The 25,939-nt window shown below is 39.5% G+C and overlaps 1 protein-coding gene across 3 annotated transcripts in view; it reads right to left on the bottom strand.

Moving 5' to 3' along the window:
- Nucleotides 1-25,939, bottom strand: part of LOC111858243 (voltage-gated potassium channel KCNC1-like) — a 59,339-nt gene that overhangs the window by 25,444 nt on the left and 7,956 nt on the right. For 2 of the 3 annotated variants that reach the window (XM_023839835.2, XM_023839836.2), the window contains exons 2-3: nt 24,051-24,736; nt 1,576-2,545 (exon numbers count right to left, since the gene is read on the bottom strand). In XM_023839835.2, the coding sequence (XP_023695603.1) occupies nt 1,576-2,545; nt 24,051-24,736 (1,656 nt within the window). Of the gene's footprint in view, nt 1-1,023; nt 1,309-1,575; nt 2,546-24,050; nt 24,737-25,939 lie in introns of those variants that run through there. The other variant, XM_023839837.2, reaches the window with a different exon arrangement.

Raw genomic sequence — 25,939 nt, 5'->3', positions numbered from 1 at the left:
ACAATTTAAATCAACTTACACTACCAGTCAAAAGTTTTTGCACACACTGAGATTTTCTACATTTGCATGTTACTCACTTAACATTTACTCAAAATACACTTAATATTCTTTGGAAATAAATAAGTTTACAGTATGTTTACCATAAGAGTACCTTTATTAGCAAGAAAATGTTATATCTTTGATTCATCAAAGTAACCTCCTCTAGCAGTTATAAAAGCAGAGAAAATGCGAGACATTCTTTCTACAAGGGACATTAAATACTGCTGTTTCATGGGATGAAATAGTTAACTAGTGCATTTAAAGTTAAAGGACAGCCTAGAATTTGACTATGCTATCACCACACAACCAACTAATAGGATGTCAGACATGCACTGTTACATACTCTTTCCATATTATAAAGGAAAATTGTTTTATTTGACACATATTTTGACACATATTTGACTACAGTTTCCAATGCTTAATAAGAATAAAAAATCTGCAGTCTATGAAATAAATGGAAAAGTGGTAGAAACCTGTGGTGTGAAAAAACTTTTGACTGGTAGTGTACATTGCAAAATAGTGAACAATACTGTAAAAGTATAAGCATATCGAAAGCAAATGGAAGCACCTGAAGTATATTTTCAATTAATTTTGTGAATGTGTCACACACAATTTAGTAAGGTATAGTGCACATATACTGTACATATACAAAGCATTTTCAGACATGAATATATGCCTATTGTCCGTTTACCCTTGTCCATCTATGCTACACCATACTTTGAAAATTTGTTTTGTTCAGTGTGTTTTTCACACTATGGTAATAGACAAATCTGATCCTCTATCAGGCTTCAATTGATTGTTTGTTTTTCAGGTTCATGTTCCTGTTTATTTTCTAATAATATTTGTCCTGCAAAATCAGAATTGTGTTCTTTTAAAAAGAAATCAAATACAGAGAAGAGCACAACCAACTTTGATTTCATATAATGAACACAGATTTTTCTAATATTTATTGTTTTCTCACATAAGTGGTGTTAACTGAGCATTTATTGTACTAAAATTCACCGGAAGTCTGTCTCTTTTAAGTTCCCTTTGTTTTAATAAAAGGAAATTGAAAAAGTAGGCTCTGACTAAAAGCTGCTGAAATGTTTTAAGAGTAGAACTGTTAGATCTGAGTGCTGAAGTGGCAAACCTAATACAAACTGGACCTTTACAAAAATACATCAAATCACTGTGCACATCAAATGAATGTCAAATATCAGTACACAATCTACAGCTGTTAACCTTTACAACTAGTCAAGGACTGCTCTCAGGGAATTCCTGCAGTTCTCCCTGTGATGAAAGATTGCAATAAAGAAGATTAAAATATTGCAACTGTATTTCGTATTCGATCGTTTTTTACTATGTTGATTTCAGAAACAGATGGCTCACAGAAGCCTTGTGAATTATGATAAACAGGTGCAAAATATTTTAAATTTCCAACAAAAACAAACCAAATACATAGCACCTTTAATTCCTGAAGGTGTTCTGATTTTTCAGCTCAAAATTTAGTAACTAATATGTTTTCAGTATACAAAGGAAGCATTATTAGTGACTCACCTCTGTTGACTTCAATAACCTCCTCTTGTGCTAGGGGACAGCCTCCTCCTGATTCGGCTATCCCACCCAGGTTTCCCAGGATTCCTTCTGGAGAGGCAGAGGCTATAGCAAGGGCGTCTGTTTTACAGTACCCTGGTGACCCTGGCATGGGGGCCCTGGGAGTATGCTTGTACTTCTTCTTGGGCAGCTTCTGTTTGGCCATAGCCAGGGAATAATACAGCCCAAAATTGTTTACGATGACGGGCACTGGCATGGCGATGGTCAACACACCAGTCAATGCACACATTGCTCCCACCAGCTTGCCACTCCACGTGACTGGCCACATGTCTCCATAGCCTAATGTGGTCATGGTCACCACAGCCCACCAGAACCCAATTGGAATGTTTGTGAAGGTTGTGTGAGCACTTCCAGTGTAATCATCTGGAGCAGCGCCAACTCTCTCAGCATAGTAAATCAAGGTGGCAAAGATGAGCACCCCTAAGGCCAAGAAGATGACGAGCAGAAAGAACTCACTGATGCTGGATCTGAGAGTTTGGATCAGTACTCGGAGGCCTATGAAGTGACGGGTCAGCTTGAAGACTCTCAGGATTCTGACAAAGCGCATAACTCGCAGAACGCCCAGAATGTCCGTAGCTACTTTGTTCTCTACGCCGGCTAATGCTAGCTCCAGGTAGAAGGGCACGATGGAGACAAAGTCAATATTGTTAAGGAAGGACTTGAAGTACTCGACTTTGCTGGGACAGAAGATCACTCTCACTGAGGCTTCGATGGTGAACCAGATGACACACATTCCTTCCACGTAGACGAGCCAGCCGACAGGTTCAATCTCATAGGTGGTTTTCTCCTGAGTGACATTGCCCACGGTCACGTTTTTGACAATCGGGAGGACGACGTTGAAGACCTCACATGTCTCCATACAGAATGTTGCAATGGAGAGAAGGATGAAACACAGGGAGACTACTGCAACATACTACAGGGCGAGAGAAAGAAAGGGGAAGATGAGTCAATATAAACACACTGAGGTAAAACACATGGAATACAGACCTAGCACTGACCTGTTACTATAAACTATTGTGCTTTGATGCTGACCTAAGTATAAATTAATATATGACTGATTGAATGGACACTGTACAGCTCATTAACAGTACACTCAGGAACATTACACTAAGCTGCTGAGTAAAAATAGAATATTGGTCCCAATTGGATGGATGCTACAGAACATTATCATTGACCCGTAAATTAAAGCTACAGTGGAGCATTGCTTGGATGTGAAGGTCTAGGGAGAAATTAAAGATGGAGGAACCAATTGCTACAGATGGAAAAAAGGGGAGAGTTAATCTTGTATGAGTCCATTTAATGCGGGTGTCTCACTGAGACTGCTCTGGGGTAGAGTAAGGAGAAGAGAGAACACAGGGGAGGGTCAAGCAGAACACGCTTGCGTGATCACTCGATCATTATTGAACCAAAACAGTCACATGACACACGCAGATGGAAGACAACAAAATAGGTGTAACGTGTAATATTTACAAAATATAAAGCTTGCCCTAACTTTAAATATAATAATGATTTTGTGATTTTCAGAAGCAGGAAGAGATCAGAACTGCGACATGAGTGAACGTTTGCATGTTTGCATTGCATTAACAGTTTCAGAACCGTTACACCGGTTGTAGCTAACTATTTATCCATATTGGATTTTTTTTTTGTTTTTATGAAACCTTGCTTCTTCTCTCTGTTCCACCATTTTTACCTCTTGCTCATGTCTATTATGCCATTAACAGCTGAAATACATGTGCAACAAATTGTCATTATAATACGTAATGCAGCTTCATTGCACAAATCATTTTTACAAACACAAGTGTGTACATAAGAGCTCACATCTGAAGGTCAGCCTTCACAAATGTCTCTTTGACTGACAAGCGGGCACTATATACATAACTAACGGGCAGCTGAATTTAGGTCTGGAATACTCTGATGAGAATAATGGGCTTGTCAGAATCATTCTCTGCGCTTATTATTAGGATGAGCTAATTTAATAAACCCATGAGAGCTTGTCCTAAAAAACGTGAACCAAAGCACTCTTTGTGTGTTGGAAAAAGTACAGCATGGATGTAATGAATGTCAAAACCCCAGAGACCAGATTTCTCTTACTATATGTTTATTATATAAACATCAGAAAATGGCTACCTGAAATAGGTCAATGATATTTCATTTCACAAACTGTGCATGTAGGTATTAATGACAATATCCAAAGTATGAATGATTATGAATCAGAATAAATCAATATTATGTGAGTATGCTATAAAACAAATGTACATAATAAATACTATGACCAGTAAGGTTAAATATTTTATCTTTAAATTCTTTCAGGAATGAATGTGTAAATAAGGTGTGCATGTTTTATCCATTTCATGGCACATCATGTTACTATATTATCACCCAACTGGATTGCCCTTGATAGTGCAACTGTCATCAGTCAACAAGATCTCCATAGTATTTCACTTGGCACCTCCATAACGGTTCCCCATCTTGCCAAAAGCTTCTCCTTGCGTCATTTCAACTAAACCATTATGAAAAGTTATCAGAGTCTTTAAACTAGGCCAGATCACGGGTTCTTAATCCCACGGTAACAAACACGTGAAATGCAATGGTATCATTTTCAAAGACAATCTATACCGACATATGATTAGTGCTATTTTTTTTTTTAAATTTTGCTTAGGAATTGCTCAAAATGGCACTAAAAGTACACAAGCATCACATGAATTATTATGTCGGTTTAAATGACTTCAACTTAAGTTTAGGGCAGATTTTAAAACTTGTCTTCTTACACATTGAATTGCTTCTCCTTCGCATATCTAGATAATCACAGTGTGCAGATTTTCTCAGTAATCAGGATTTCATCATCCTTTATATGATGAAAGTAAATTAAAGTAAATAAGTAAGTAAATTAAAGTATATAAAATAGCTGTAGTCAGTGAACGGCTTTGGGGCTCTGCTGGAGATAATGTGTTCCAAGGATGCTTGCATTTACATGTAACGTAAAGGCTACAATTTGAATCTTGCAAATTATAATTAAATTTGTTGACTTCTGTCAATGCCTATCCGTTCATTTCTATGGGCAAAACCGTAATCCCAACAATGACAACCTGAACCCCTACCCAGCCCTAACCTTAACAATAAGTAACCAAACAAAATACAAGACTTTTGGCATTTTTAGTTTTTTAATTGCAATCACTGATTTTTATGAAATTGAGTTCCCCACAACATCATATATATATATATATATGATGTTGTGGGGAACTCAATTTCTTGTATTGTTAGTGCTGTCAAACAATTAAATTTTTAAATCAGATTAATCACAGGGCTGCTGTGGATTAATTTTGATTAATCACGATTAAATATCATCTTGGATTCTAAACTCAGGAGTCGGGATCCTCTGTGCTGCTCCGAGATATTTCTTGGATCTCCGAGAAACGGGAGCACGCATGTCGTCACTTCCGGCTTCAAAACTCGGAATCCGACTCTGAATACGAGTTCCCAGGGCAAATGGAACGCACCAAAACTGCCCGAAATGGGTTGACAGAGACATTTCAGAGATTTTGTCATTCTGCACTGCAGATGGGTTAATTGCGTTAAAAATTTTAATCAGATTAATCATGATGATGGATTAATCCGCGTTAACCCGTTAATTTTGACAGCCCTAATATATATATATATATATATATATATATATATATATAAAACCCACACAGACACAGAGAGACTTTCTATTAAAATAATCAAGAAGCCAAGAAACTCAACCCACAAACACCCAGCATTTCTGGGAATAGCTGAAGAAGATCTGGGAAGATGTGTTAGGTAATCTCATGGTGGCTATTTTGAGGAATCCAAAGAATGGGAATTTCTCTTTTAACCTTATTTATGCATCTTCTTCCCAGTTCAGAGTTAAATGCCAGAAAACAAACCTTCTTTCTGCACTGAATTACTGTTAAACTTCTCTCATACATGCCATTTACTACCCCTCTCTATCTGAAATGAACCGCAAGTAGAAATGCTTATTATTCATGCATGGACACTTAATGATCATTTATTTTCAAAAAACCTACTAAGATGACAATGTATCCTGTGCAGATTTATCCTAAGAATGCAACACCACACTGAACCTACAAGAACTGCCAGTCATTAACTTCACATGCATCCAGCTTTTAAATAAAATCAAGAGAAGAGAAAAAATGTCATAACATTTGATGGTGGACATGAACTTCTAGAGAGTCCAATATATCCTAGCTGTTGTTTGTACTTTAGAAATTCGCATATTGGCACATCTAGGAAAGTGCCTATCATCCAAACCACTCTTAAGACATTCTGCATTCACCAAGTGGATTCAATGTTGAGTCCCCCGACTGTGTGAGCCCTGTGCAGCATCTAATTAGCTGCAGTGTTAAAGATGTTTTCAGAAACGTTGCCATACCATACTGTGAATGTAGCCTGAGACATTATACCCCAAGTGGGCTAGAAAACATAAATGTGGGACCAGATTAATCATTCATCCCATCAACTTTCAATGTCCAAGAGAAACCAAAATGCGAGGTTTGTTGTAGTTGGTGTTTGTCTCATTTAGCGTGACGTTCAGCATATTCAAAGCAACGCTTATGCTAAAGGTGAGATTCCCTGTAGCGTTGCGGGTTCCTAATCCTTCAGCTTCCATAAATCTTTCATGCTATAGGAATATAAGAAGTAGTGGGCATGGTAATAAAAGCATCAGTGGAATTTGTGGAAACAGGCAAACTATGGACCGCGATGACAGGCGACAGACGAGAAAGCTTGCAGTAGCGGAAAGAGTAATAAGCAACAGCCACTGTTCACAAAAATGCTGAATGGTCAGTTAGACCTGTGTGCTTTTTGCAGCTTCTTTTTCTTTGTCTTCCCCCATCCCTTCTCTCCTCCTCGCTCCCTCATTTTGCTTAATGCGAACTACCTCACAGGCCGCTGCAGAGGAGCCTTCTTCCAGTTGCAATTTGCTCACTTTGCTGCTCCTTCCTTCCATCAACCCCTCCCTTCCTGTTGCTGTCTGACATCATCATTATCTATGCACTTCAGCTCCATCACTTCCTGCATCACACACACAACACCAAAGGTTTGGCCTCATTCTGTACAATATGTAAAAATGCTCATGTACAAATATAGATAAATCTAATGATTCCCGTTTTTAAAATCAAAAGTTCAGATGCAGCATGTACAGCCAAGCTCATTCAGCATCTCAGTGCTGTGTCTAAGGGATGGGAAAGTGAAATTTACATGGAAAAAATAATACACAACTATTATGTACTATAGACTGAGAAGTATCTTAGTATTATTTGGGGGGATCATGATAGGGTTTGGAAAAAATAAAACATGATAAAATTAATAGACTTGCGGCCCCATGAGTATTATTATTATGGGGTTCATAAGAAATAGGGAAAGGAAGCCTTGGAGCAAGAAGTAAATGGAGATGTTAGTAGAGAGAGCAGGAGAGATGGTATCAAAGCATGCTATTAGCCTGACAGAGTGACTTTATGCATGTGGGACAGCACTGGAGAGCTCATTAAAATGTGGTAATACAGGGATGACTTTTAACTGTGTCACAAGGAAGAGTGAGAAAGAAACAAAAGAGAAGATTGGCAGTTACTTTCTGTGCCCAGAGTAGCATGACCAATAGGCTTCTGTTTGGCTTGTTAAAAATATGACTGTTTGTGACAGGTATGCTGCTTACTTTCAGTGCCTCTATGTTGATCCTTGCATTGACTGTACCATTACAGGGCTACAATGAATTGGACACGAGGATCTAACTCACGGGTGGCAGTAGTTGGGTAAGAACATTTTGTTTAAATATATGGAAAAAACATGGAAACGGGTCCAAAATAAGAGAATCACTTCAAAGAGATGGAAGAGGTTACAGTATGTGCCATTCGAATATGAGGGACTTGGCCCGACAGATTTGTGTGACCGATAGGTGATATGGTAGATTCTAAAGTGACTTGCGAGTAAATTGAAAGAGGGGGACATGGGTTTTCTGTAAAAGGTACAGTGTCTTACTGTTTTTTGAATCTGCACTGCCAGCTTTTCCGATTAGGGCTCCATTAGTGGTCACCCCCACACTTAAGTGTTGCTTCCCCTTAACAGCATCATAGTTGTGGCAGAAAAGCTACAGGAAACTTGACTGGGCCCAGATCTGAAGTTGCAGCCTCAGGTGCTGGCCATTGAGCCCTTCTGCATCACACTGCAATTAGATTAATCAAAACATCCTGACCTACCCTTGATTAGAAAAACATTTTTTGCACCTCGAGATGCTTTCCTCAAAGGCAATTCTGATCTCTTCCTACTTCTGAAAACATCTTTCGTTTACCATGTTAAACAGTGTACAGTTTTTAAACGCACAACACTATGTATGTACTTCTTCCAAAAAGATTTACTCACAAACATAAACTATGAAAATATAAAGGATGATGAAATCCTGATTATGTTGTCTGTTTAACCTGCTTAATAAGGACCTTGCTAATGTCTAACATTACTTATCAACATTAAGTGCAAGAGAAATATATCAACATGATTCAGGTACAAAAACAACAGATTTGATTATTCACAAGAGCTATTTAAAGGTTTTTGCCAGTTAAATTCTACCACATCAAGGCTGAATATAACTTAAGTATTAAGGCTAAACTTGAGTTATTTTTAGGTCCCAAATCAAGGCTTAAATAAAAAGTAGGCTTGAAACTATGAAAATTTTAAGATCCCATCACAAATTAACAATTGCGCATAAAATTGCAATCTACTTTCATAACCATAATATGTATTCCTGGCCATCTGCAACTAGTGAGCCTGGGTATATCAATAAAAAGTTTATAGCAGTTAGTTTCATTTTGGTCATTGCCTTACCCACTAAAGCACTTAACCATAGCACATCAGCCACTGAAGCTTTAACCAGCTGCCCTGCTTGGTAGTGTGTTGGAAAGGAAGAGAAACCACAATCGTGCACCACCAGACAACCAGTAGGGGGCAGTCTTGTAGAGCACCAGTGATGCTTCACTTGAACTTAACTTCAGTGACATCACTATGTTGGAAAACAAAAAGCTAAAAACAGAGTGGCAGGTGAAGAGAAATTACAAGAAAACCAGAAAATGTAATAAAATGAAAGACTTGAGCAGTATTGCTTGTTCACTCTCTCTCTCTGTTTTGATTTAAAGATGTTTTATTGGCATGTCAAAAATTATATATATATACACACACACAAACAAACACACACGGAGTCAAACAGATTAAATAGTAAATAAGTTATAAAATCAATTTAATAATGTAGCACACTCAAACACTTTTTTTAATGTATCAATCATGAAATCAAATAGATGTGATAAAGAAATAAAAAATAACATCCTGGACCTTAGGGATTGTTTCCTATCCATGTAACTCTTTATCTCCCAGTTCCCATACTTCTTGTCCCTCTCATACTACTTCTTCTTATCTCTCATTTCTCTTCCCGTGTTATTTAGAGTACAGAATATGCTTATACAGCATATATCTGCATTAAACTAAATGCAATAAAAGGCTGTGTCACCATGCTGTGTTCAACTTGCAACATCAGTGACATAAAACACTGAGGCAGGTCATTATGTTACAGCATTTGCTTACCAGATATTTTTAAAGCAGGAAGCTCATGCTTTTAAGCCACTTTGATTCATTCACGCTTTTCCCAGAATTTACGGCAATAGTGGTTCTGTATCAGCAATCCTTGTAATCTTAGACAGTTCCACAAGGCAGGATACACCTGGAACAGGAGGTCACTTTATTGCAGGTAGACACACACTAAGAGACATTAGAGATGGGCCTGTGGACAGTGGCTGAATAAGCAGACTCCACATACATATATACACACACATACACAAAGTTCTATAAGGCCATAGGGCTACCCATTGAGGCACCACATTGCCCCTATACCTCCTCAGCCTCTTTATTGCTGAATAACAGCGAATGCACTCTGGGCCAGACAGCACTGCTTACAGCAGCACTCCCCCTCCTGCTTGCAGACCTGGACGACTAAGCAGACCACCTGCTTCCAGAACAGTGTCGGAGCCGCAGGCAGTTACGGTGCTATGTGCGAGCGGAGAAAGACCCAGTTTAACGTGAATATGACCACGGCGTTTACATTCGCAGGACACTCCGGAGATGCACATGATTGACAGCTGGGGAGATTAATGTTCCTCATTCAAGCAAAGGAGAAAAGGTTGAACTGGCAGCAGGCGCTGCCACTTATGAAACGTGACCCCCCCAGACTGGGGGGATGTGATGTTCATGCAAAGGGTCGTGACACACTGCCTGCCCCGGCGCTGCGCTGCTCCAGGTGAGAATGCAGGCTTCCTTCCAACCCTTCTTTCAAGCACCTAACAGTTGATTCAACTAATTGCTGTGCTGGTGGAACTCATTTAGCAGCCTGTCCCAGTACTGCGGCTATTTTAAGAGGTCTGGAGGGCTTCCTGGAACAGCTCTCCATCCAACACTGGAAAAGTCCCAGTGCGAAAGAAGAAGGTAAGAAAAAAAAAAAATCAATGAAGATGTTCACCTCATTATGATTATGAGGGGAGTCGGGAGTGTATGCTGATGAAAGAAGCCTTTGGCAGGGAGGCACTGCATTGCACCTGGAAAAGATGCACCGGGCAAGCAGCTTCAGTCACATGCGTGGTTGTAAATGCTGGCTCTGCGCTTCATATGGGAATGTTTTTACTGCGCTGCTTAGCGACATATTTACTGCAGAATATTGCCTGGAGCGCGTTACCATTGGAGCTGCACAAGGCAGCCTTTGTTTCAGCACCAAGGACAGGGCCCAGCCCCCCGCTGGTCGCTCCCATCTCCCCACCACACAGCCTGGACCAGAGGCCCTCTGTCATGTAATAATTACTGTTGTCGGGTGCCGGCACATGCAGCAACGCTGCTGATTGCATGGGGGAGGCATGGCACTTGTCGCAAGGAGACAGAGGACAGAGTCACATCAAGTAACCTGGCACTACAGAAGCTAAAGCTGGCAGTACTACCACAGTGCCTGCAGGCAAGGAGCATGTACCTGAAACAAGGCTGGCAGCAAAAGACACCTGATAACAGTGGCTGAGAAGAAAAATGAAGATAAAGTAATGAAGAAAATGAAGAGAAGGGCGAACAGATAAATAAGAAGGTTAATAATGATTGACAGTGACAAAATTGCCTATAACAGAGGCAATGATCAGCGTCATAAGTCCATAAGTTCAAACCCCAACCTTGCCCCCTACATCAAGATGATGTAATGGGGAGGTACGACTGAAATGCACAGTTTTGACACACATCCATCCAAGATGCTGCTCCGTTCACAGGGTACCATAGTCTCCCCGCAGGGACCTCGACAGTCTGCATTTATGTTTCTTCCCAGTTGCCAACAAATTTCTTCCAGGTATTCACCGCTAATTCCCATAGAAAAATCCAGCCTGATTGTGTCACTTGTTATTTGCCCAGGCAGTTGGGCAGATGTAGAGGATAAAAACGGCCTGATTTGTGCGTAAAGCAAGAAAAAAAATGGACAAATGTCTTCTTTATAAAAAAATTAGGAAATTATAAATAACGTTCTGTGTATTAAAAGTTCCATTTGTTACAAACTGAATCTACATCTATGCAATTTTTTACTGTTATGTCAACAATATTGCATACTGATCAATATATCAGTCAAATGATGCTTTTTCCCACAGACCCATTCATTTTATGATGCTGGATAAATCCATGTCTCTGAGGCAAACATGCAGATGTGAGTGATGGGGGGGGGGGGGGGGGTACTAGAATTCTCCACTGAGGAAGAGAAAATCTGACATCAGCTGTCTGTGTGAAGTACATCCTGGAATGGAGAGACCCAGGACCCAATGAGGGTAAGCCTCCACTGCAGGCTCACACAGCAGGAGCCTGGGGAAAGCCAGACAGACAGGGTCTGTGGAGGCTCTGACCCAGCAGCAGCTGGGGGAGAAGCACCCAGCTCAGCGGTTAGGGTGCTGTGCCTGTGATCGGAAGGCTGATGATCAGCAGAGGAGTTTCTCTGTTGGGTCTTTGAGCAAGGCTCAGAACCCTCACTTACTTCAGACACACTGTCTCATCCTGCTTTCTGAACAAATGTACATCGGTTTTGATTTTTTTTAAAAAGCATCAGCTGAATAAGTAAAATGTAAATGGAGTACAGAGATGCCAAGCTGCCTTGTAAATACATTCAATCTCTGAACCCTGATCTCACTGGAGGAAACACCCCACACACAGCTTATTGATTTCAAAATACAACCATTACTTAGGATCTAGTCTTTCAACTGCTGTTAGTCTTTTAACTGACTCAATACACGACAGAAGTGAAAGATCTGTGATTCAAATCCGAGGCACAGTTCGTATTTCCTCTAGGAAAGGTAACGTCAAAAATGAAAATTAAACCCTGGGAATATATAAAATGCAAAAACAGGAACAAAGGTGCCTGGACATTTTTGTCATAGGGAAGTAATGTGAAAGAATATTCCTTTTCACTGATCCTAATAAAAGGTAATTTAATACAAATTTAAACTGTAAAACTGATCTGACTGCTAAAACATCCAGATACAAGATTCAATTTCAGTGAAAGGACAGAAAAAAAGCACTGATCAACAATAAAAGCATTTTGTTTAAAAAGGAATATCAAAAAGCAGATGATGCAACATACAGTAAATATATTTGAATCAATAGCTTTACAGAGAAAACCAGTTGAGTGTTTTGGATTTGGCCAAAAGCAGATCGCTGCTCATAGAAAAAAAGTGAGTAAAGCAGAAACAACAGAATATTCCCCATTTAGAACCCAGACAGGAAGTTTGACAGCAATGAAGTGCTTCTTCTACCCACCTCCCTGCTCTTTGTCTTTTCAAACGGGCTGCATAACTGATACACAATAAGTGCCCTTATATTGCCTACATTTACGAGCAATCGCAATGTGACTGATACTTCGTTTTAAGAAAGGGGGACCAAGTGCCTGCGGTAAGTGGAGAGTTGTGTTCATGTCCCAGACAATTTGCGAGTGTCCAGACTAGTGATAAATATGAAAACTGAGAGGACAATATTCAGAAGGGTAGGGAAAGATCATTGGGAATGAAACAAAATGTTTCAAGAGAATGATCAAGGGAGACTGGGACTCGAATGAGAAACATAAAAGGCTGACAAAATGGGCAAGGGGAAAAAAGTTAAACTTACTAACAGACGAAAAATGGGGGGGGGGGGAAAAACTAATTTTAACAGTTAAAGGTCTTTTTATTTGACTGAAGCTTCTTAGGAGAAGAAAGACGTACATCCATCCATCTATTTTTCGTAGTAACTTGTGCTTTTCAGGATTACAGAGGATCTGGAGCCTATCCCAGAGGCTACAGGTGCAAAGCAGGGAACAACCCAGGATGAGGCACCAACCCATCGCAGGGCACACTCACACACCATTCACTCACACACCGTTCACACTCACGCATCATTCATGCAAACACACACACCTACAGGCAACTGGTAACTCCAAGTATCCTCAACATGTTTTTGGACTGTGGGGGGAATCTGCAGTACTCAGAGGAAACCCCATGATGACACAGGGAGAACATGCAAACTCCACAGACATGGAGCCATGAGGGAGACGCAAACCCTACTCCCACAGCTGTGTGTGCTCACCACTGTGCCACCATACCGCCCTATGAACATAAGAACATAAGAACTATACAAATGAAAGGAGGCCATTCGGCCCATCGAGCTCGCTTGGGGAGAACTTAACTAATAGCTCAGAGTTGTTAAAATCTTATCTAGCTCTGATTTAAAGGAACCCAAGGATTCAGCTTGCACTACGTTATCAGGAAGACTATTCCATACTCTGACTACACGCTGTGTAAAGAAGTGCTTCCTTAAATCCAGTTTGAAATGTTCTCCCGCTAATTTCCACCTATGGCCACGAGTTCTTGTATTTGAACTAATGCTGAAGTAACTATTCGGTTGAACAGCATCCAAACCTGTTAGAATCTTATAGACCTGGATCATGTCCCCCCTCAGTCTCCTTTGCTTGAGGCTGAACAGATTTAGCTCAAATAACCTTTCCTCGTATGACATTCCTCTAAGACCAGGAATCATTCTTGTGGCCCTACGCTGCACCTTTTCTAAGGCCGCTATGTCCTTTTTAAGATATGGTGACCAAACCTGTACACAATATTCTAGGTGAGGTCTCACCAAGGAATTGTATAATCTTAGCATTACCTCCCTTGACTTAAACTCCACACACCTGGAGATATACCCCAACATCCTATTGGCCTTTTTTATTGCTTCCCCGCACTGGCGAGAATGAGACATGGAAGCATCAACATACACACCAAGGTCTTTCTCATAATCAGCTACCTTTATTTCAGTAGGTCCCATAAAATACCTGTACTTTATATTTCTGCTCCCTACATGGAGTACCTTACATTTGTCTATGTTAAATTTCATCTGCCAGGTGTCAGCCCAGTCACTAATTAAATTAAGATCCCACTGTAGCTGCTGAGCCGCTAGTTCAGTATCTGCTACACCACCCAAAGATCTATAGGCTTGTTTTAAAAATGCCACAGATGCGTCTGTAATTCCTGCATGTTGAATCCGCTACCATCTGACCATCAGTCCGGAGTGAAGCATAATGTCTGCCTCTGTGGTGTTTCTGCTCTTTTTAAAAAATAGGTGCAGCCACCCCCACCCCTTATAAGCTGAAACAAATATTCTATAACTTCACGCTATGATGCAGAAAAAAACTCCTGCCAGGACTTGTGTCTGTGTGTGTGTGTGTGTGTGCGCGTGCGTGTGTGTGGGGGGGGTGGTATTCCATCTCTAGCAGTTCCTGAATGCACCAATATGAGCGCAGGGCGCTGCAGGAAGACTGGAAGGGAACCCCGCAGCTGCGGACGCATGTGAATGTGAGATCACAGCGAAACTGAGAGAAAGGGGAAGGACTCGCGAATTCTTTGTCAGCTCAGAATTTGATCCAAGATGGCAGCAGCGTGCTATGTGAGCTTGTGCTTGCACATCCATATTCCTGCTTCCGTTGCCTGAAAGCTGCTTAAGCAAAGCTGTCCAGAGTTTCCTGTCCTGTTACCCCTGATGAAAGAGTGTTTTTCTCCCTTTGTCCTTAATGCAACTGAAAGTTACATCGAGGGTGTTCAGAGGTTAAAAAGGCTGTATTCACTACCTTTAAAGCTCAATGTATAGAATGACTGGATGGATCACCTGGATATGTAAAAGACAACAAATGTGTCTTAACTTGAATGTTCTGCGTCCTTGTCATCACATGTAGGTCTGAAAGTATACTTACAGTACTCATTTATGGTACATTCCACTAATATGATCATTTGCAGAACCTTTCGCCACTAATTAACTGGTTATTTGTATTCCTCTGTGTATGTTTTAATATCCGTCTTTGAAAAAGCCACACCTAAAATACAAAATTTGACGTATATGTGGAATAGTGGTTTGTGTGTCTGTGTGCATGTGCATGTGTGTATGTGTGTCTATGTGTGTATGTGTGTGGGGGGGCTTGGTCAGGACAAACACATCAGACCTATGGGGCCCCTAGCAAAAAAAGTTTGGTAACATGTTGCAATACCTTCATAAAGCATTATAAGCATGGCTATAAATATTTGGACACGCTTTACATTAACTGCACCTTCATAATGCATTCATTATGCATTCGTAGAACATTCATAAGCAGCATGTAAGTGTACCTTAACACACAGTTGAGAGCGAAGCTTGGGGTCCGTAACCACAGTAATGCCATTTATAACAAATTTTGCCGAATGAAAACACCACAGTCTAAAGAAAATACTATTACAAGTTGACGTTACACACTCTCCCTGCTTTGCCTAAATAGTGACACAATACAATTTTCCCACAACAAAATTCAACGAGTTTCCCACAACATATTTCACTGACTGGCATTGCTGGGCACAGCTAACTGAAACGTTTGCCTTGATAACCACTAATCTGCTACCTACAAAGTTTAATTTGGCAACGTTAAACCAGATAAACCAGAAAAGAAAAATCAGATTTTCTACCTAACAAACATGTCTGCAAAGGTTGAAAAAGCTACATGAACTTGTTGAGTTATCTCGCTAATGGGATAAGATGTCTGAAACTACACTATTTTTGCTATTACTGTACAGCACTGCTTCAGTTCTTGGCCAATCTGTCTCGAAAGTTCACCACTTCCAGTCTGTTATTCATACAAAACACTTGCTGGATAAAGAGCCATACAATATATTTAGAGTTACTGTGTTCACAATACCAAGTTTCAGCTATTGTCTCCTTTTATGTAGCGCTGCTGCTACATTTTGGGGGAAATTTGTCTGAAAATAAAATCTGGTGTAGTCCTTCATCCGCACAAAGTTTTTGCGAGGAAATAATAAGATCTATCAAATGCTTCTTGATTTATCACATATCACAAGGTGAAATGTCATCTGCTTTCACCCTTCCCTTTGCTACCACTAAGTGGCATGACTTCAATTTTGGGGCAATCTGTCTCAAAATGTAATCAGTTTTAGATGCTCACTCATACGGTATGAGAAAGATCCCACAAATGGTTTTTGAGTTATCGGTAGACCAGTTCTAAAACCATATGTAATCCCTGAAGGCCATGAAATACAATTAATATAAAAATTTGGGTAAAATGGGCAAATTGTTTTTGCAAGTGCATGGGCTACACTGCAAAGAAAAAAAAAGAATTGCTTTGTAAGAGGACCTGTAAAATTATGGGCATATACTGCAGATTTCTCACATGCCCAAACAGGGGTTCTGTAAAGGGGGAGAAAGTTAGAACAGATAAATTTGGAACATAATTGGATTGGTCTGCGTCAGGGGCCCAACATGATATGCTTTCATGAGGCCCAAAATCTACAGCGGGACCCCTGTGCCCAAAGCAGAGATTCTTAGAGCAAATAATAATCAAGGGCATTTAAAATGTCCACAAGTGACATTTTTTCTCCCTTCTGCTTAAATAGCCTTACAAGTTTGACATTAGCACGAAAAACCCAATGCCTTAATATGCTACATTTCTATGAAAATGTTCACCTTTTAGAAAAGACCTGGTCCTCACGGACCTACAGACGGTCCACATTTTTGCTCCCTCCCAGCTCCTAGATTGTCTGCAGGTCCCCAAGGGAAACACTGATCTAGAAGCACGGACACCAACTATAAGCAGGGGGCAACACCATGGTGAATTCTAACTGATTTTGATAGAAATGCAATTTTTTTTACGGCAGACCTAGTATTTACAGACAGAGCCTACATGTATTTTTTTTTTGCTTGTTTTTTGACACGGACACAGAAAAATCTTGCCAGGATACTTTTCAAACACAAGCAGCATTACAAACATATTCACATTTAATTACTAATACTTCAATATAGGTGGCTATTATGTTCAGCTTTTGGCTTCAACTTTTACAACACTTCCTGCCTGATATGAGCAAAGTTAAGAGGTGCAGCTTTCATTTCACCGGCAATGTAAAAATTTGCTCACCTTTAAGCCAGAGCACTTTGGCTCTGGATGTGACTGTGCACGTTTGTGATCGTCACATGGGCAGTTTGTGTATATTAAATTAAAGCCCTAAAAGAAACACGTACAATCATGCAATCAAAACACCTGTAAGATGTGAAATTACTATTAATATCATAGAATTAAAGAAAAAAGTTTAAATCCTGAAATAATGAACAAAATATACTATATGACTTAACCCTGGGACTGAGAATGCATTATATTAATATCACCAAGTTGTATTTCAACCAGTCATTTACTGCTGTGGTAGTTTCATATTATTTTAAACTGCTCCTATTCTAACTACAAGGACACACTTCTCTTTTCTGTTCGTAACACTGCTGTGCCCATAGTAATATTAAGTTTTGTCAAGCACATCGTCTTCCCATGCATAACGTTAGCTTTGCACCTTCCCACAAAGTGGCATGTTTTGGGAGACAGGGGATTAATGATGTAAAAGTCAAGTTGTGCAATTCTCAATGTGATGTGTTATTCCCATTCACTACTCCTTACTAAGTTCCTTGTCCTCTACTGTGATAATTAACCAGATAAAGGGGCAGCGTATCCAATGTGTATGTGAAATTCCCCAGAAAAGGAAAGGCTGTTTTCTGTTAAGCTATGCTAAATACTCGCTTTAATTCAGTTTGTCATATGATTTGTTAGGGTCTGCAGGTAACAAACAATCTTGTATTAAAGGGACCCTATTATGCCCATTTTCACGATACATAATTTTTTTGGGGGGTCCACTATAATAGATTTACATGCTTTAGTGTTCCAAAAACACTCATGCTCTATTCACTCTATATCGCTGTCTGAAATGCTCTGTTTTAGCTTTAAGCCACACCCCCGATGAGCCAAGTGTACTCTGATTGGTGAGCTTGCCTGATTGGTGAGCTTACACTATACATTCTGCCCCTGTCTTGCAGTCTGCAGACAGATCCTTGCAGGTAGGGAAGGGGTAGCAGTCTGATTGTCGTGATCGACGAGGAATGTCTTAAATATCGACTTGTCCATCCCTATATACCAGTTGGCAACCACTGACGTACATTACATTACGTTAAACTACAGTAACAGCATTAAGCAGTGTTTAAAATATTTTATGCAGCCCCACAAATGTATAATATGCCAATAACAATACGATTTTTTTCATGTGAACGGATTAATCACTTTCCCTTTATTTCTTATGGGAAAAATTTGTTTGGTATACGTCCTGTTTGGTATAAGTCCAAGGATCTGAAACGGATTAAGGACATACACCGAGGTACCACTCTGTGTGTGTATATATATATATATATATATATATATATATATATATATATACACAAATCACAACTTAACTATAACTTTTTAATGCTGTAGATGACTCAGTTTTATGGGAGGGCTCAGAGTCACATTAGCAGGAGAAGCCATTCTCTCTCACACTACCACTAATTAACTGGCTCACGCAATTGGTGCCTGCGTCTCTGGCAACAAAGGTCACACTGTCATGCCCTGCCTTCCTGTCCCCTCTCGTCCCTAGTCCCATAGTGTGGATCAAATGAGCCACGCCTGTTGCTTGTTTTGTCTTATCTCTCGTCTCAGCCCTCGTGTGGATCACTCCAGCTGCCTCTTGTTTGCTCCCTCGTCAGTCCTGTATAAAAGTGCTTCCCAGTCCTGTGCTCCCCAGTCCTGTCATTAATGTCAAGCCCTGCATGGTGTTTGCCCATGTCCTTCCTTGTTCCGGTGTTCCCAGTTTCTGAGCCCTCACAGTCTTTTTTGTTTCCTCATTTTCAAATAAAGTCCATTTTGTTTTTTCCCATGACTGTTCCTAACTCCCTGGTTCCCGAGACATGACAGACACTAGCAAAGCAGGGGGAGAGAAACAAATTTTGCCCCTTGACCTATTTATTTAGCTAATATATTTCCTTATTTATTAAGAAAAAAATTATTATAGTTGTTGATTGTATTGTAATTTATTTATTTATTTGTGTAATATATGGAACAAATACCGTTCTGGAAAACAAGGAACAGGTAGCAATCCAAAGTGGCAATTCATGTAAGATTATCTAGTTTACTGGAAGATTTTCTAATCAGCTATTTCATATGCGGGTTCAACTTTAAAAAATCAAGCATTCATTCACTTTATAGGTCGATAGTGTGTAACTAAATTCTGATTGGTCATTTGACTAAAATGTTGAACAGCATTCAATTATACAGAGTCAATGGGATTTTGCTATGTCACACAATCAGCATGAAGTATTTTCTCCTGACAAAACTTTCGCTATGCTGCCCGTTGTATTCTGTATAAGAAGGTATTTTCACTCTAATCCAGATATCTGAGGGTGCTGACAATGACTTAGGGTTTTACTGCAATGAAGAACAGCTCCACAACTGGAAGCTAAGAACAATGGTAAATGTTCTTGGTTCTGCAAAAAAAAAAACAAATACACAAGCAATAGCTTTTCGAGGGGAGAAAATCTGCACAATTTGGTAATGTTTGTTAATGTTAATAAAGCAGTCAGCAAAATAGACTGCAAAAAGGAACGCTTGCAGAGTGCTCTGAAAAGTAGGCTACACCAACACTGGATATATGAAGAAGACGGAGAGAACTATCAATGCCATATTACCACAGCTACCTTCAAAACAAACTAGTTTACATATAAAACTTTATATTAACTTAAGACATGATCATTTTCGTCAGGGCTGGCACCATGAGGGGGCATACATGTGCCATGCCAACCTTGCCCCTAAAAAAGATCCCTATGCCCCCTAAACGCCACCCACATGGGATACCATCTTTAATGTCATTTAAATGTTATTTTTCAATAAAAGTATTCATCCTAAGCCTGGTCAGTCCTGGGGCCATAACTGTGGATCACCTGTTTACCAAACGCCACCCCATTTCCGTCTTCAGGTACAATCATACGTTTATTTTGACTTTGCTCTTTGTATGTTGGATGTAACCTAATGATTAACTAACCTACGTAAAAGCATCACAAAGAACCCCTCACCTCCGAATTAGACTAAATTTCTTGTAATTTCGGCATTTGTTTGTCTTCCCCCACAGGTTAGGCCTATGCGGTAATACTGTAGTTAAACAGGGCATGGATTAGATTCTAAGGCATAATAAAATGTTGGCCTTAACTGCCATGAATGTCACCAACCATGAAATTAATGTTTTCGATAAAATATTGATTAGTAAAATGCTGCTGTACTTATGGAGCTGCCCAGCTATAACTTGTAAATATGTTGTAAATATAGACGGGAGAAAGGGGGTCCGTCAATCTCTCCATCTATAAAACTGATGAAACCAAGAAAAGGATAGTCACGTGAAGTTATGGATAAGGTATTCTTTAAAAAGGGGCTGCTCAAAGATACACCAGCAGGAAACTGTAGAGGTCTGTGTTTAAATGTGGTCGCACACAAAATTGTCCGTCATTGACAGGTACTATTAAAAGACATAGCCTATCCACTTAACCAGTCTATAACTGCATTTAGATGAATGCAACAGAATTTGCACAAATGAGAACAGGGAATGTGAAATCTGTATACATATGTAATTTTTTCATAATGCACCTTTTATTTTCCTATGATAAATGAAAAATCAAATTATATTCATATACATTGCAGAAGCATTTTGGGAGCAGATGCAATCTGTTATTTAAAATGGTTAATTTAAGATCGAAATCGCTATAATATACAATCACATTGATATTTCAATCTCTCCTGTTAAAAGAGGTAACACTACATGTTACATTCTGCGACACTTTCGATGGATTTACGATTTGGTTGTGTGTCACGGATGCTTTTAATCAAGAAGTACACGAATGATCCGTTTTGTCAATATTGGTTTCTTTTCATCTCAGCTGTACCTGTAAAATGTGTCAACTAAGCATAACATCTTATTGGCCTTGGATCCCTCCTTCAGTGAGCCAGAGCTAGACTGAATTAGCAGGAGGGACGGCAGTACAGCCTTGGGCCTCAAACCAAACGGCAAGATTATAACACAGGTAAAGTGACTTTACAACTAAGATGCTGTGTACTATCCTTTAGCAAAAATTGCTCCTATTGGCTAAAAAGAATTTATATATATTCAGCCTGTGAAAATTCAAGATTGAATGGATTACTATCTTGAGTGTTAAGATGTTCATTATGTAAAGTCTCTCAATGTTTTGTAAATTCCTTTATGGTCAGGGACATTTTATTGTTCAAAACGGTCTATCATATCGATATATGACCCACACGTGCAGGGGTAAGTACAGCTCTCCATTCCCAATGAGGTTTTGAGTTTTGGGCTTAGAGCATCGCTATGTATTCCAGCTTTAAACACAGTCAAAAAACAAGAACATAACATACAATAAATAAAAAGCTTCTCGCTGACTGGTTTTACTTATACTCTTATTAATTTAAATATATTGAATTTGTGTGGGTGAGGGTATATGTATATGTTGCCTATGGGGAGAATATATGGTTAAAAATTGTCTATTTATGATTCCCAATACATCATTCCTACATCAGGTTTCAATTCAGAACTTTTTTTGTGTCATGAGTTTTAGGCCTATACAAAAAGCAGGACTTTTTCAACACTGAAGAGAGCTGACAATTGAGCTTCTCCTTGGCTTTCTGAAGAATTTTATTTTGTTTGGTTACTTATGGTTAAGGTTAGGGCTGGGTAGGGGTTAAGGTAGTCATGTTGTGATTAGAGTTTTCCTCAAAGAGATGAATGGCAAGTCCCCACAAAGACAGAAATACAAAACTGTGTGTGTTTTTGTGTGTTAGTGTGTGTTTGTAATGGGCCTATAGGGAGGGTTTATGGTTCAAAGCCGTCTGTTCATAGTTCCCAGTACACAATTTTCACATCCAGGTAAAAAAAGCAGAACTTCTGCCCCTATGAATAAGCACCCTTTGGTTTTGTAATTCTTGGGCTTAGAGCAGAATTGAATACAGCCGGAAAAGAAAATGGTGACACACAATGAACAGAGAGCTTCTCCTTGGCTGGTCTGACACATGCCTTCATTAAACTTGTTGATTGCATGCATTAGCGTGTGTATGTATGTATGTATGTACGTATGTATGTACGTATGTATGTATGTCTTGGGGAATCTATGTTCAAATGGTTCCCAATACATGTTTTCCACATCCAGGTGTAAATGCAGAACTCCCTTTTCTATGAATTGTGACTTTTTTGTGATGTGGTTTCATACTATGTATTTCAGCACTGAATACAGCTAACAAACATGAACGTAACATTAACAGATGAAAGAAGTCTCACTCACATTCATTCATTCATTCATTCAGTATGAACGTGACGACTGAAAAACTGCAAACAACAGCACATTTTGCATCTGAGCCGGTGATTAAGTCCATGGGGACAGATTCTCCTGTTATACCATCAACAGGCACTTAATAAAAATAAGGGTCAAACATAATATCTATTGATGATGCGCAAACAAAAAGCAGACAGCAGGTTTGAAAGCATACATGATGGCAGTCCTGAACGAGTGGAGAAGCTTCACAGTCATAAAACTACAGTTGAGCAGTTCCCAGACTCCTAGTTCCTCTCATATCGGGACATATGTAGATTGATGGGCATAAATTAAGCCCATCAGTCAACCTGTAATAATTAAAACTGGCCAATACAACCCGCTGGACTCCGCTAAATGGGTGGAGCCCTCACCCCCCCCCCCCCTCCTCCAATGTTCAACAGAAAGTCACTCCCTTGGGTAGACTGCTTTCCAAAAAATATTTTGTGGACAATTTATAATTTCTCTTTTTAAATTAATTTCTTTAAAAATACTGTGGGCTCATGGCAACTGCAGGTTACAATGTCATTATGATTGAAAAGTACAGCTTTAAATTTTGGTGGATTGCAGCTGTTGTTTGGCAGCTATCATCAATCATAACCAAATTTATACAATTTTCTGTGTATTTGCATTGTAATGATTATGCTACATGTCCTTTTTTTGCAACTAGCAATACATGCACACTAAACATAAGGATCCCCTGATATTTTAGGAAGGATGCATGATGTAGTACGAAAAGTGTTTTTAAGAGTAGGCCTACTGTGTATTTAGAGTATACTTCAATATGCCAGTAGGGTCTTGACTTTGATCAATGGATCAATGGCTATTTGATATTAAGTCAGACATGTTGTCGAATGGAATTCTATCTTAACAAAATGTGTCGAGATATGAGACGAGAAATCACTGATCAGCATAAGAACTGTGAGTGAACCTGATGCAGAATTAAAGCCAATACAGAAAAAGCTTTTACTCTTCAGAATTTGAATTGCGCTGGGCTGGCAATAACAAGGTATTACTATATCATTCGGTGTCAACATATTCTCAAATTTTCAACAGAACAAGCGAATCATTTTGCAAAGCAGGTTATTTGATAGGCTGAGCCTGAAAGGTAGGCTACCTTAAATATTAATATAAATAAAGGGGATGACAACCGCGCGCAAAAGTCTAGCAGAGAAAAGTGACATACAGAATTAAAGTAAATGTTCAGTGGTAAGAAGTATTGAAAGGATTTTTTTGTCGAGTAGCAAAAATGATGTCGCAGTGAAGCAAGTGAGCAGTGCAATGAACACAACATGTATGTCAATATTAACTGTCCAGAACCAAATTATGAACTATTCCAACAATTTATGAACCCAAATATCACAATTATAATTACGACCTTGAATAATTCCACTGTCTGAAAAAAAGTCTACAAACTCAGATCACATTGTATTGACCAAGAGGAGTAGTACTTTTCGAAGGTTCATATGATTATAATGAGAATTCTGATAATGCGAATTACTTTCATGGAACTCAGCAAAACGATATACGATCATAAAAAAAAGTTTTAAACTTTGGATAATTAAGGGGCAATTTTATGGGTATTATAGACACCTTACGAATAAAAACCAAATATTGTCAAAACTCACCTTAGCATTTCTAGATGAATATGGGTCTTCAAAGAGTTCCCAAATTATGGGTTGATTCACGCTCCACCAACTCTCCTCTTTCTCTTGCATGCAAAGTCTCTTCAGATCCTCTCCTTCTTCGCCTCCTAACGCAGGGTCTTCTTCTTTGGGAGGATCACCTTCTGGACCATCAAAACCTCCCCCCATTGCCTCCTCCGCATCCCTGTGTTGGGTATAGAGCGACCAGCAACATGTCTCAAAGTCCAGTTCGTCGATCCCCCAAAACGCCAATTCCTCTTCAAACATAGGACCGCATACATTGCTGGGACAGTGCAACTTTCCGGTCCGGTAATAGTTTAGGATGAAGGCAAATACCAACGGGTGGCGATCAAAGAAGAACTCGTCAGTTTGGGGGTCATAGTCGAAGTTACTAAAAGCATCCGGTTCGGTAAGCCAGTATAAACGTGTACCGGGTATTGTCTTTAGTGTACTGCGATAGGTTTCGTGGCGCACCCCCCCGCAGTTTATGACAATTCTCTCGATGTCTGAAGGGCAAGTCATGTCTGCACTGTAGCATACTTTGTTGGACAACTTGTTCCCACTCTTGTGCCCTTTGAAAGAGGAGACACACACCGAACTTAGCATAGAGGATCGAGGGGAGGGAAAAGAAGAGAGAGAGAAAGGATGGAGGAGGGAGGAGGAGGAGTCTGTGGAGAGAAAGGAAGGGAAAATTATAAAAAGAATACATTCTTTTTTAGATAACAGAGTAGCCTACCTATCCCTCATTATCAGTATTACGAACCTCTCATTCTGGCATGGACATGTATTTCCAATCAATGAAATTCAGGTTTATTTGAGCAAAAATATCACAGCAGTGATACAGAGTAACTGTTCTTTTCTTATTTAATGAAAAACAAAAATGGGGATTAACAATACAATATTACTAAGATTTCAGTGTCTAAAAGAAAAGTAACTTGATATACACCAGTCAAAAAGACAACATTGCACATTAATAGCATTATTAGGTAGACAAAACCTTATCTGACAGCTGAATGAGAAATTGCATAGAGGCCAATAAGGCATTGGGTTGAGTCAGCTTTGCACTGGATGTCACTGAGCACCAAGCCACCAAACCATTACGTTTTTGCGTAACAGCTAGATATTTGTTTGAGATACTAAAGTACAATTCATCATCACCTGGATAATTCTATAATTCCTCTCCTCATAACTCAAAATGACTTGGTGCCCATCAGTTCATTAAAAAACTAAAAGTGAGACATATTAATGTATTCCAACCGCCAAAGCCGTCCCCATTGTTTTTTTGTGTTTTTTTTTTTTTTTTTATATCTCTCCAGCCTCTGCTTGCCCATCCTACGGGAGCGAGAGACAGGGAGATGATAGGATAGAGGCAGGTGATCATTTGCTGAGCTCCGCAATATGGGAAGACGAACCTTCAACTCCAGTCAATTTAGCACAAGTTTAATTATTGTTAGTGTTTATTGGGGTTCCTTCAGGACGGTATTAACCTTTCCGGAAAGGGTGTCTGTGTCAGACAGAGAGTGAGTCGCGCCAGCTGATCAGCTGCATGTGTCATTTGTTTCTATTTTGTTTATATGTAGACAGATTCTGTCTTCAATATTTGCCAGTCAGCAGCTAGCGCTAATCCTTTAAGGTAACTTTAAATGCTGATAGAAGAGGTGAGGGACAAAGGGTCCAAGAGCAGCGCTTCGGGAGATGAAAAGAGAGAAATGATAGATGGCAAATGTTTAAAGTACATTAAAAAGGCAATAAAGGCAAATAGATGAAGATAATCAGAAATGCAGGCATTTGCACGTGCAGTGCAGTGACCGTATTAATATATTGGTATATACTGTACATTCCTTCATTTTTCATAGGTTCTCCTGAGCTCC

Source organism: Paramormyrops kingsleyae, chromosome 5 (genome assembly GCF_048594095.1).
Source record: "Paramormyrops kingsleyae isolate MSU_618 chromosome 5, PKINGS_0.4, whole genome shotgun sequence".
Classification (NCBI taxonomy): Eukaryota; Metazoa; Chordata; class Actinopteri; order Osteoglossiformes; family Mormyridae; genus Paramormyrops; species Paramormyrops kingsleyae.
The sequence above is the reverse complement of the archived record's forward strand: the minus strand, read 5'-3'. Positions and strand labels throughout refer to the sequence as shown.